Genomic DNA, 11,433 nt, shown 5'->3' on the forward strand with positions numbered 1-11,433 from the left:
GAAATGAAGGGGGCCATTCAGTTAGCTGCCCTGAAAAGACCCCCAAAACCTGAGGACGGAGCGGCGTCCGTGTAAAATTGTAGGGAATCAGCAGAGAGAATGACATCATCATAAAGGAGATGCTGTTCCCATCTCTGGGCAGATTAGCTCAAAAGCTAGGATGGAACAGCAACTGTCGTCCCGAGGAACCTGAATTAACAAAGGAGGAACAGAATTTTCTAGATCACGCAGCCTGGAAATGAAACAACGGCCTAGGGGAATGACGAACATGATGAATTTGAGATGACCCAGCAGAGATAAAGGTTGACGGTTTGAAAGCACTGAGTATGAGATGTGAGACTGAGAAATCTCTGAATGTGGGACGGTTTGTCTGCAGGTAGAGACGCAACCATTTCTTTGGAATCCAGAGTATTACCCGGGAAATCCAACTCTTAGCTGGACCTGCGTTTAGTGATGGCCGAATGAGGCCTCGAGAAGCAGTGAGGCTTCCTAGCCCTTGCTTGCTCGAAGGTTCATTACTCGGTGCTTCATTCATTGCTCACTAGTACTCTGCTGTCGAACTGAGCCTGAGACAGCCTTGTCACCCAAATGAATCATACTTCCCAAGAAAAAGAATTGAACATAGCCATCGGTGAATGCGATATTGTCACAATGAAGATTTTGTCGAACCCACGACTAGTAACAGTACGGTCTATTGAGCCCTTTTTAACTACGTCCTCTCTTTGTACTTCTGAATGACTTGTATCCAAGTAATCGTGCGAATGCGTTTGTTTGCTGACAGATCTGGTCTTGTTTTGCGTTTTATTTTTTTGTTTTTTTTTTAAACGCTCAGTACATTCCTCAAAGTCTGACTTCAGCTGTCCCATCACCACCTACGGTCTTTTCCTTAGAGAGAAATGCTAACACGCGGAAGAGCTTTAAGTGAGCTGAACATGAAACCCTTTTCAATTTCCTTTTGTAGCAGCTGAGTTACCACCTCTGGCTCACGGCGCTCCGACTGAAGATTTGGAACAGGCATAGGTGGAGGCGGGCGGGGTGTTGGGAAATGCCTATTAGGAAACCCTGAGAGAGACCAGTGATCACATCCCTCAGGGAAGCCAGTTCGGGAATGATGACGGGTATAACGAAATAGCTTGAAGACAGGTCCTGGACTCGCAATGACTGTTGATGGAACGTGCGGCGGGGGCAAACTGACTTTGAATGGGCATCTTTGCAGTGGCTGAATACATGGAGAAAAGTGCAAGTGGGGAATGAACAAACACTTTCATTAAAATGAATACAGATGGGCATGTTAAAATCTCCATCCTCCTTCTGTGGCAATCGAGTGGCTGAATGTCGGAGAAGGCTGAGCAGGTTCATGGACAGAAAGACCGGGTTTGAAAGGGAGAGGAGGGCAGAACGTGCTCTGATGACCCACTGAACCACGGAGGTGGCAGGAAACTGTCCTGGGTGAGCATGATTAGAATTTTTGTGTCTGGTATAGACCAATCTAAAGCAGAGACGTGCGGTCAGGGGAGGCAGGCGAGGCAGCGCCCCACCTGTCATCATAAAAAGATAGATAACATAAAATGAATATTAATATTTGACCACTGATCTTTATGTATGACTAATTTCAAACATTTTTATATTGAAATATACTGAAATTGCATATTTCCTGTTCGAATACAAGTGTAAAACGCGAAGTGCGGCAGCAACGAGCCTCATCTCTGAATGCGCAATCCATCGTAAACTGGGTTGATACATGCAATTGTCCCGTGCCTCTTGCTGTATTGCTGCATGACACCAATATAATGTTGCGGTGAAAAGGCACGGGGTAAGGCAGGGCAGCACTCTGCTGCACTGAAGAGCGGAGTATGTGAGCCAACGTGAGCTTGTTGCTACGGTCCTTTTACGCGAGGCGAGTGAGAGTCACAAGCACTGCTGCGAGCCGTTAATTTTTTGTGTTTTGCTACGTCAGACTGCCAGAATAATTTTTTTTTTTTAACGAACCTTTGATGCGTACCTTACATGTGAGAGAGAGAGAGTGTGTCTCAATCCCCAGTCCGGAGAGGGCTGTGGCAGCTTTGGCAGCAGATGTTTTATGATATTAATGAAGAATGGATCTACTGTTTTATAGATCAAAACCGGTGATGAGAGGCAAGTAAGCACTCATTTCAATCCTGCGATCAGGATAGACAAAACAAATCAAGTCTTTGAAAACACTGAAACTGCTAGAAACGCCCGATTGAGAGGTCTTTTGAAGGCGTTGGTCAGACAAGTTCGGAATAGCACTAAACCGTCAGTCAATGAGACATGTTGGTCGACTTCGGGGGAAGGTGAAATAATGGACGCCGAATTAAATTTTTGCTCACAGCCTGGGTGAAATGTTTGAGTGCATGGCCGCGAAAAGCTGGATTTATACTTGATATGTTGAACACCGCGCACGCCAACAGTGACACAATTGCGCCATCCCTGCCCCTGCGTGAAGGCCCCACTTTCTGTTGCGGAGTGTGATCATGCACCACGCAAAATTATTACTATCATTATTTATTTATTTATTTATTTTTTAACTTGGCGTGGACCACCATAAATAAGCGCTGCACTTCATTCGAAATGGACGATTTTGGTGCTCTAGCTGAGCTTGTTCGCCTGAATCAGCGTTTACATGATCCCTCTGTGAGAAATGACAAAGATAATCAGATAGCTCAACGATCAAATGACTCAAAAAACATGAAAGAAGATTACTGCTGCAATCAGTAAAAAGAGAAGAAATATTAGAGCTATGATGGGCGAATCCCTACTAATAATGCAGTACACCTAACCATCCCTATGATGTCATTTATATACTCAATGCCTCATTTGAAACAATTAATGAATGAGAGTCAAATTGAAAGCTTTAAGATTAAACATCCTCTCTATATCACTGCCACAAACACGACAGTTCGTCCTGCTGAATGTGTGCAGCCGAATTGATGTGACAGCCGTCAGCTTTTTTTTTTTTTTTTAATTTATATAATTATGACCCGGAGCAGTGAATGAGTCGTGAGCGAGTACGTCTTACCCCACGGATGGCCCTAAGCGGGCATTAGCGAAGGAGAGCTACAGGGGTCCTGAGTGCGGCCTGAGAGCTGACAGGTGCGGAAGTGAGCAGTGGTGATGACGTGACAGGGCCGACAGAAGTGCGCTCTTGCAAACGAGCTGAAAGCGTGGAGATGAAGCACTGGAGCGTGTCCGTAGAGGCGACGAACGAAGGGGAGAGATGATGAACGTCGGCAGAAGACTGAGAGATGATGGATGGCAGCCTGAAGAAGGGGCAGCAGACGAGGAGTCTGATTTCCGGGTTGAGGCGGCTGATACGGGACGACTTGGTCTGGAGCTGACGGCCTGGTGAGGCAGCTGATACGGGAGGACTTTGAGCGGGAGCTGACGGCCCAGGCGAGACGGAAGGCAAAGTTTGAGCGGATGAAGGACGGCCCCTGCGGCACTCAGCTGGGGAAGCGGAGGATTTACGGTCCGCTTTTCACTGACGGTAGCTGGAGGATGGGTTATCTGGCTCGAATTTTGACTTTTGGAACGCGCGCCGACTTTCGGACGTTCGGCCGGTGAACGGATGGGGCCATGATGGAGGTCCTTTTAAACGAAGGCTTGCTCGCTGATTGGATACACTGGAGGCGCGGTCGGATGCTGATGGGCTGAGATGGAGGCGCGGTCTGATGCTGATAGGCTGGAGTGGAGGTGCTCGACGCAGCGATTAGATGCAGCTGAGGCTGAAGCAGGTCTTCCAGTCTGAATTTACGCCTAGGCTTCATTAAAATTAAATGTATCTTCTCTGGAATGTAATACAACATGGTGTCTAAATGCAGGCCTGCTGAACTATAAAACAATCAAACTTGAGATAGCACAGAATATAAAAACCTACATAGAGGAGACTTGAATTGAGAATTGAGAGGTAAACCCTGTAATTTTGTGGGATGAACTCAATGCCGTAAAAAGGGGAAAATAGTTATTGAAAACAGTGGTACTTAAAAAAAATCAAAAGTAGAAGCATATAAAAAAGAATAGAACTAGAAAAACAGCACAAATCTACCCAGAATCCCAACTTGATTCCAAAAATAAAAGAATTTAGAAACAACATTGATAAAATACTAACATATGAAATAGAAATCAAAATTTATTAGACAGTCATACTTGACAATCATACCAATCAGATCTAAAACCAAGCTATGAGCTAATAAACAGGCAACAGGCCGATAGAAACATCTGTAAATTAAAGCACGATAAGACAAATCAGGTTATATATGATCCAGGTGTCAGGATTGTGGACAACAGAAAGGAACCCTGAGCGCAGACTCATAGTAAAATAAACTAATTTATTAAATAAAAATAAACAAAACAAAAGCTGACCAGGCAGCAACTCAAAGAACAAAAATCCTAAACACAGTGGGCAGAACGACAAGGAGACAAGGTACGGAGCACGGCAGCAAACGGCAAACAAAAAACAATGAACCAGTGACTAGTGGGAGAAATAACCGGGTATTTGAGTACTGAGGGTAACGAGGGAAGTGGAAACAGGTGAGTGGAGATGATTGCGGACAGGTGGAGATGGGCGTGGCAAGGAGGGCAAAAGAGTGACGGAGGAGGAGTGAATACTGAGCAGGAACTCAAACAGGAAAAAACCAAACTGAAAACAACAACAAGAATAATCAAGAAAACAGAACCAAAAACACAAAAATCCAAATCCTTACACCAGGAACCATTGGGGACATGTTTAGAACTACTATAAGAGATTATACAGTCAGCCTCCTTCTGCGAATGACAAACAAATAGAAGCCTTTTTAGAATCATTAGATCTCCCCTCAGTTGGAGAGATGCAAAACCAAATTCTTTACTCCCCATAACAAAGGCTGAAATACAAAAAGCAGTCAGTAGGTCAAAGAAATGGTAAAACACCAGGAAGTGACGGACTACCAGCTGAGTTGTACAAATCTTTCACTGCAGAACTTCTTTTACTATTAGAAAGAACATTTAATTATATACTAGTTCATGAAGTCCTTCCGCCGTTCTGGAGAGAGGCTATAATAACAGTCATTTAAAAAAAAAATGATGAAAGAGATGTGCTTGGATTATAGACCTACATCAGTATTGAATATGGATTACAAAATCTACACCTCCATATTAGTAAAACGATTTGAGCAGTTCATTGGTGATATTGTTGAAAAGGACCAAACAGGATTCATTATTATAAGTACTTTTTATTAAAATTAAATTTGGCTTTAATGAGAAAGCTGTAAATTGTATGAGGACCTTGTACCAATCACCTTTAGCCAGAATTAAGATTAATGGAAGTCTAAAACTGGAACGCTCTACAAGTCAGGGCTGTAGTTTGTCACCATCACCAACGTTATTTGCAATTTATATTGAACCATTGGCACAACACATTAGGCAAAATAAGGATCTTAAGGGTATAGCCATAAATAGTGGATGAGATGTTGCCACTTTGTGTTAAATTTTATGCAGTTATACCGATACGGGGTGCTATAATTTCAAAAAGTTTATATCTGAATAACCACTTGACGGATTTACACCAAACTTAGTACAGATAATCAAGATATTAAGACGATATCTTGAATATTATAATGAAGGGGGCGTGGCTTATATGCTATCTCACTTTTGAGCTTTGAAATCAGCCGAATCGAACTTTAACTTTGCGGAAATGGCCGATGAATTATAGAATTGCGCTCTCTACGTTTAAGGCAAAAGTTGCAAAATTTGACCTCTAGGTGGCACTGTTACAACAAGAAATGACTTTTTATGAATTCTTTCACATCTACTACATGTACGCACAGTATCTCTATTCTGGTGTTTTCTGTAAAGCATGCCTTTTTACATGAGTTTTGAAAAAAAAAAAAAGTAAAATTATGCAAATTAGTAGGAAACTTTCAAAATATGTGGAACCTACTTTCATTAACTCCTCCCGAGGCTCAAAGCTAATTGAAGTCAAATTTCACGTAGTATGACTTGATGACCGGCTAACCAAACAATGTGAATGGATTTTCAAAATAAATTTTGGTTTATGAATTATGCATAAACAAAAAACTTTTTTCCAAAAAAAAAAAAGTTTATTGAGCGTAACTTCTGAATAGTTTAAAGTTTATCAATACATTTTAGAACAGTGGTGCCTAAGGCCAAATAAAGGGTTTCTCAAAGTGCTGATCAAAATTCACAGCTCTATATTTAAGCGTGTCGTTACTATTTACGAAGTTCGTAACTCACGCCTGCAGTAGCAACTCAGACTCTGTTTGGCCAAATGACTTGAAATATGGTACTCTGTTCAGATTTAGCCAAACTACAAAGCACAAGAAATATCTTTCGAATTTGAGCGCCCCCTTGTGGTTAATAAAGGAAAACATAAATGACCAACATGGCTGGTTTTTATTTTATTTTGGAAACACCTCTAGACTATGGTGGATTAGAAAATTTGGGCAAACAAAGGACATGATAATGGTCAACTGTAACTATTTTAAGTTTTTTTTGAGACATTGATTTTTTAAATACATTTCAGTATGACCAGCACAGCTACGACCAAGGTTAACAATTTCTTCTACAAAAGCTGTTAAGTGAGGAGATTTCCCAAAGTGCAAACATTATTCCACATATACACACGGTGATGTGGGAATATTTGGGAAATTTTATAATAAAGTTTCAATTTTATGATTTTTGTGTATTAGCTGGACATCATGAAAATGACGTTTTCAATTTTTCATAAAGAATGTGTTTGATCCAGGAACATAGACATAAAAGAGAATTTTTCTACATGTAGGTATGGTCATTAGAGAATATTTTGGTAATTTTTTGAAGAGTTATGGATTTTTTATGAATATTTATTTGGCTCATTGTGGTATGAAATTACAGTTAACATATTTTTTGCTGAAACAGCATTGAAACAACGGACATGGAGATAAATGCATATTACTGAAGACGTAGACTTGATCATCTGAGAATATTTTGGTATTTTTGGAATAAATAATGGATTTTAGATGAATTTATTTCTTTGGCTCTGTATGGTATAAAATGGCAGATTTTCTTCCCAAGATTTCTTAAGAAATTATACCATTGCTTCTCACAGAACGCCTTTGAATACGCACCGTCCTGAGAGCTTTCAACTCTGTCCTCTGACTGAGAGACGCGGCGAAGCCACGCCGGCGGGATGTCAGGAGCGGAGTGTGTGGAGAGGGGCGGAGCACAGAGGCTTGGAACCAGTTGATAACTGCTTGCAGTTCTAGTCTTTTTTTTGTTTGTTTTGTTTCTCTTATGACTTTGTTTATCTCTCCTCTTGGTTGTATTCTGGAAAACATCAATAAAAGTAATTAAAAAAAATCAGAAATACATTTAAACACATTAAAAAAAAACAACTTCTGATAAATTCAGACAAATTTTTATAACACAAATTTTCTTGAAAAATAAATACCTGATTTCTCTTCTTCTTTCAATAGCTTTTCCCTTTACAGATTGCCATGGTAAATCATCTGCTTCCATCTCACCCTATACCAGCATCCTCTGTCACACCAACAGTCACAAAAATATCATGTGCCATGACAATAAAGACATCATGTTAGACATTACCTACATGCTCATTCTCAGTGTTATAAATGTGCCTGTAGCGCCTAAAATCAGCCCAAAGCTTACTGCACAGATCTGGTATATTTCTTTTCAGGAGTTTGGAGTAAGTATCTTTTAAAACCAAAGTATTCCTAAGTCAATGACTTTGTTTTCATTTCTTGCCACAAACAGCTTACTTCCATTTAGGTCTGCAACTAATGATTATTTTGGTAGTTGACTAATCGGTCAAATTGTTTTTGCTAAGTCTAATAGCCAACAATTATTTTAATTAGTCTCTGCTTCCTATGTGTGTGACTCCTGGTCTGGGCTCCAGTTCATGTTTTACCTCACCTGCTTTAATTTGCTCACCTGTGAAGATCACCCTGATGTCTCTGCATGTTTCGTGAAATATTTAGACAGGATCGGAAGGAGTCGGCACAATAAATCACACTCACACTGTTTCTGCTAGAATAATTGTGTCACTTTATTCCGCCACAGAACACAGCAAAGCAAGCAGCATTTCAATGCTTCACATCCCCGTGATGCTAACTTAATAAAACATAGGCGCCTCTTACCTTGACACTGGACTGGAGAGCCGACAGCCCGGGCAGAGTAGCATCAACGTAGCTGGGCGTTCGCGCGCAACCCGCAGCAGACTCTGTCCGGGGTTCGGTGCTTTCCCGTGTTATAGAAGTGAGTAAGCAAAGACCGCGTGCGAAGAGGGAGGGCCAGTCCCTCCACGCAGGTGTTCCTGCTATGAGTTAGGCAGCCACTTTCCCAGACTTCCAGGTGTCCGCACACAGAAAAACATAAGTGTTGTCATTCCCCGTTTCACAAAAACAAGTTATCTAAGTGACCCAGAAAAACAAGTTGCATAAGTGTGAAAAGATTTATCCCTTCATTATATAAACGAATAACCGAGTAACATTAAAGAAAAAGATTTCTCCCTTCACTGCATTAAAGAACTATAACATTCCACAGTCAATTGAAACCTGTGACACCTCTGAATCTGGAATTAATCAAATACATTCATTTTACTTAATGTGACCATCACAAAAAACAGAAAAAAACAGTCAGTACAGACTAAAACACAAGTCATCTTTGTTAATTTAAACAAAAAAGTCCACATTTATAATCAGAAATAGGCACAAGTGGGTCTGAAAGTCCAATATTTTCAAAAGAGCTTCAATTTAAATGAAATAAAATAATGTATGGTTTATAAAAAAACAATTAATAAATTTGATATTGCAGCGCAGCACTGTATTTTACCAAATAAATTATATAAATGATTAAATATCTTAAAAATTCCAAAATTCCACTGGCTGAAAGTGAGAACCAAGCTCATTTATTGACTTCAGACTCATTATTTCTGTTTCCTTTTAACATTTTGTCAGGTTTTTCAGTGCTGACAGCCTCACTCATATCCTGCTCACATCTGTTGCCTTACAGAGGATGTCCTGACCAAGGATGCAGGAGAATGTGCAATCTGCCTGGAGGAGCTGCAGCAGGGAGACACCATTGCACGCCTCCCCTGCCTCTGCGTCTACCATAAAGGGTTGGAAGCTTATGTATTTGCATCCATAAGAGAAGTTTTTTAAATGCTTTTCAGTGTTATACCTTCTGATGTGGTTTTAGTAAATTAGCTTGATTCATAACACATCTGAAGAAATAAGTTGTACAGCTGCAGCTCAAAGAGGTTTGTTGTACTGTGCCTACAGTTCCTTTTAAAAAGTGTTTACACCTCTTGAACTTCTCCATATTTTTTATGTTAAAAACTTCAAAATGTTTTACTGTGATTTTATGTATGCAATACATTTATTATTTACTCGTTTCATTTTTGGATGATAGACTGAACAGTAGGGGTGGGAATCTTTAGGCACCACTTGATTTGATTTGATTACAATTCAGAAGGCTGCAATGTGATTATAAAACAATTACCAATGCATCTAAAGACATCCATAATGAAACTTCAAGCAAAATCCTTAGCATAGAATCTCTCTGACCTAAAAGAAGCTCAATATTGTGCTCTACACTGTACTGTAAAACAGTTTTCATTCAAACAAGATTTTGGGAACTATAAGAACCAAAGGAGTCAAAATGCTGAGAACATTGACATAAGCTTCTGTGGTAGGATGTTCCAGCGTCATGTTAGAGCTTCTGATCTGTTTTCTTCAGGGTTTCCATGTTTGGGAATAACTCTGTTATCTTTGACACTGGATGATTGTGTTCCATTGTTCCTCCAAAGGGTGCAACATAAGGTAGTATCTCACTGGCCTGCATCTGTTGGAGAATAGTTGGTGATTCAAAGCTGAAAAAAAAAATTCAGGAAAATATGCAAATTCTCTGATGCAATCTCATTGACCTAACCACCAGCAACCCATGTAGCTGCAATTTCTGTGGCCAGTTTTGAAAACTATGGCCTGTTTTTGTGTTCACTGCTTGGAAAATTGTATTCTAAGCTGGCCACCACTGCCCACATCATACCCACTTCAGCTCATTTTGTACCCACCTTGGCAGTTTCCCCATGTTTATGATTTAGTTTGAACCTGTCCTTCCATATAGAGATTTGGGTCTGAAATTTTTCTTATACTGTCTAATATAACCGGAGAGGATATCACTCCCAATGCCTTAACTGTGTTGTTTCAGGTGTGGCCTGCTTCACTTAGTCTCTCTGCTTCTAAAAAGGACCTAATAGCTTTCACAACTCTGTGGCCAGGAGGCTGAAGGGCAAAACACACAGACAAGGTGTGACGTGTCAAAAATTCTGCACACCTGCAGTGACCAACACTCTTTGCTATGGCATTCAACGATATTTCTTGATTCTCTTCTATATTGAAGCATCACCACTCCTAAAAAGAACCCACATTTTTATATGTAGGCTATTCGTTCCCTGCTTGGACATCCTGGGTCCCCATAGCACCCCAAATCAGGCTGACATTAGCTGGTAAGGCAGTATCTTTTAAAATAACCTGGAACCCCTTTCTGTCCTGTCAGATCATTCTGAACTGAGCATCATAATGATGTGTTTTGACATAAGTGCGCCCCCGTAGACGGGGTGGGGGTTCGGACGGACTGCCCTCTTTGCTTAAAAAAGTCTGCCTGTAGCATTTGCTATTGTTTTCTGAGGGGCTGTTTACACAAAGCTGGATTCTTAGGGAAACTGTAACATTTATGTTGCAGTTTGGCCATTCGTTCACATGACAACAGCAATGGGATTATCTGACACTGAAGCTTTTTAAACCCAGGTCTGAGTGGAACATTTCGGACTCTCCCATTTGCATTTTAGCCGCAACCTGTGAAATCACACATGCACACCACTGACAGCTACAGTCAATAGCTGTTCTTCCCATGCAGGAGGACATCAACAACAGTAATAATGGTGGATAGCAGAGTGCTGTTTATGCTCACCCTTTTCAACATGTAGCAGCAACCCGACCTCACTGTAAGTCCTACCAGAACTTCATGTATTCATCATTTTGGATGGAACTGTTTACATGCCCAAGAAACTGGTTTCTGTTCAAATGCGTGTATAAGCTCCAACTAGTGGCCTGGCATGGGAACTACAGCTGGTTGATGTGTTTGCAAAGAAACACTGAAGGAGGATGGAACTGGGCTCTTTTCTTTTTCCAGATTAACACAAGACATGGTGGACAAGACTAGAATTGTTATTTATAATGTATAACTAGAGAAGTTGCATTTCCTGCGAAAATGCAGTGTGAATGCTTTTTTTGCTGAATGATTTTGCTGAAAGCGGCTGAAGATATGCTGAACAGCTGAAGTTTAATGAAAGCGCAAAAAGTGAAACAGCAGCTAATTTGAAGAAGATTTGCATAAGATAGAAGAACAAAAGCTGAA

General features: G+C 40.6%; 1 protein-coding gene and 1 long non-coding RNA gene across 2 annotated transcripts in view; one reads left to right on the forward strand and one right to left on the reverse strand.

Annotated features, from left to right (window-relative positions):
* The window catches only part of LOC108228907 (ectonucleotide pyrophosphatase/phosphodiesterase family member 2-like), a 51,114-nt gene that overhangs the window by 26,197 nt on the left and 13,484 nt on the right, over positions 1–11,433 (forward strand). Inside the window, exon 3 of the mRNA XM_037980339.1 lies at positions 9,028–9,146. Within this exon, the coding sequence (XP_037836267.1) occupies positions 9,028–9,146 (119 nt within the window). The remainder of the gene's footprint in view (positions 1–9,027; positions 9,147–11,433) is intronic.
* Positions 4,607–8,250, reverse strand: LOC108228548. The gene is made up of 3 exons (XR_001808208.3): positions 8,154–8,250; positions 7,448–7,536; positions 4,607–7,323 (listed from the first exon to the last, which is right to left on the reverse strand). It is a non-coding gene; the product is annotated as an uncharacterized LOC108228548 (long non-coding RNA).

Source organism: Kryptolebias marmoratus, linkage group LG16, assembly GCF_001649575.2.
Source record: "Kryptolebias marmoratus isolate JLee-2015 linkage group LG16, ASM164957v2, whole genome shotgun sequence".
NCBI classification, from domain to species: domain Eukaryota; kingdom Metazoa; phylum Chordata; class Actinopteri; order Cyprinodontiformes; family Rivulidae; genus Kryptolebias; species Kryptolebias marmoratus.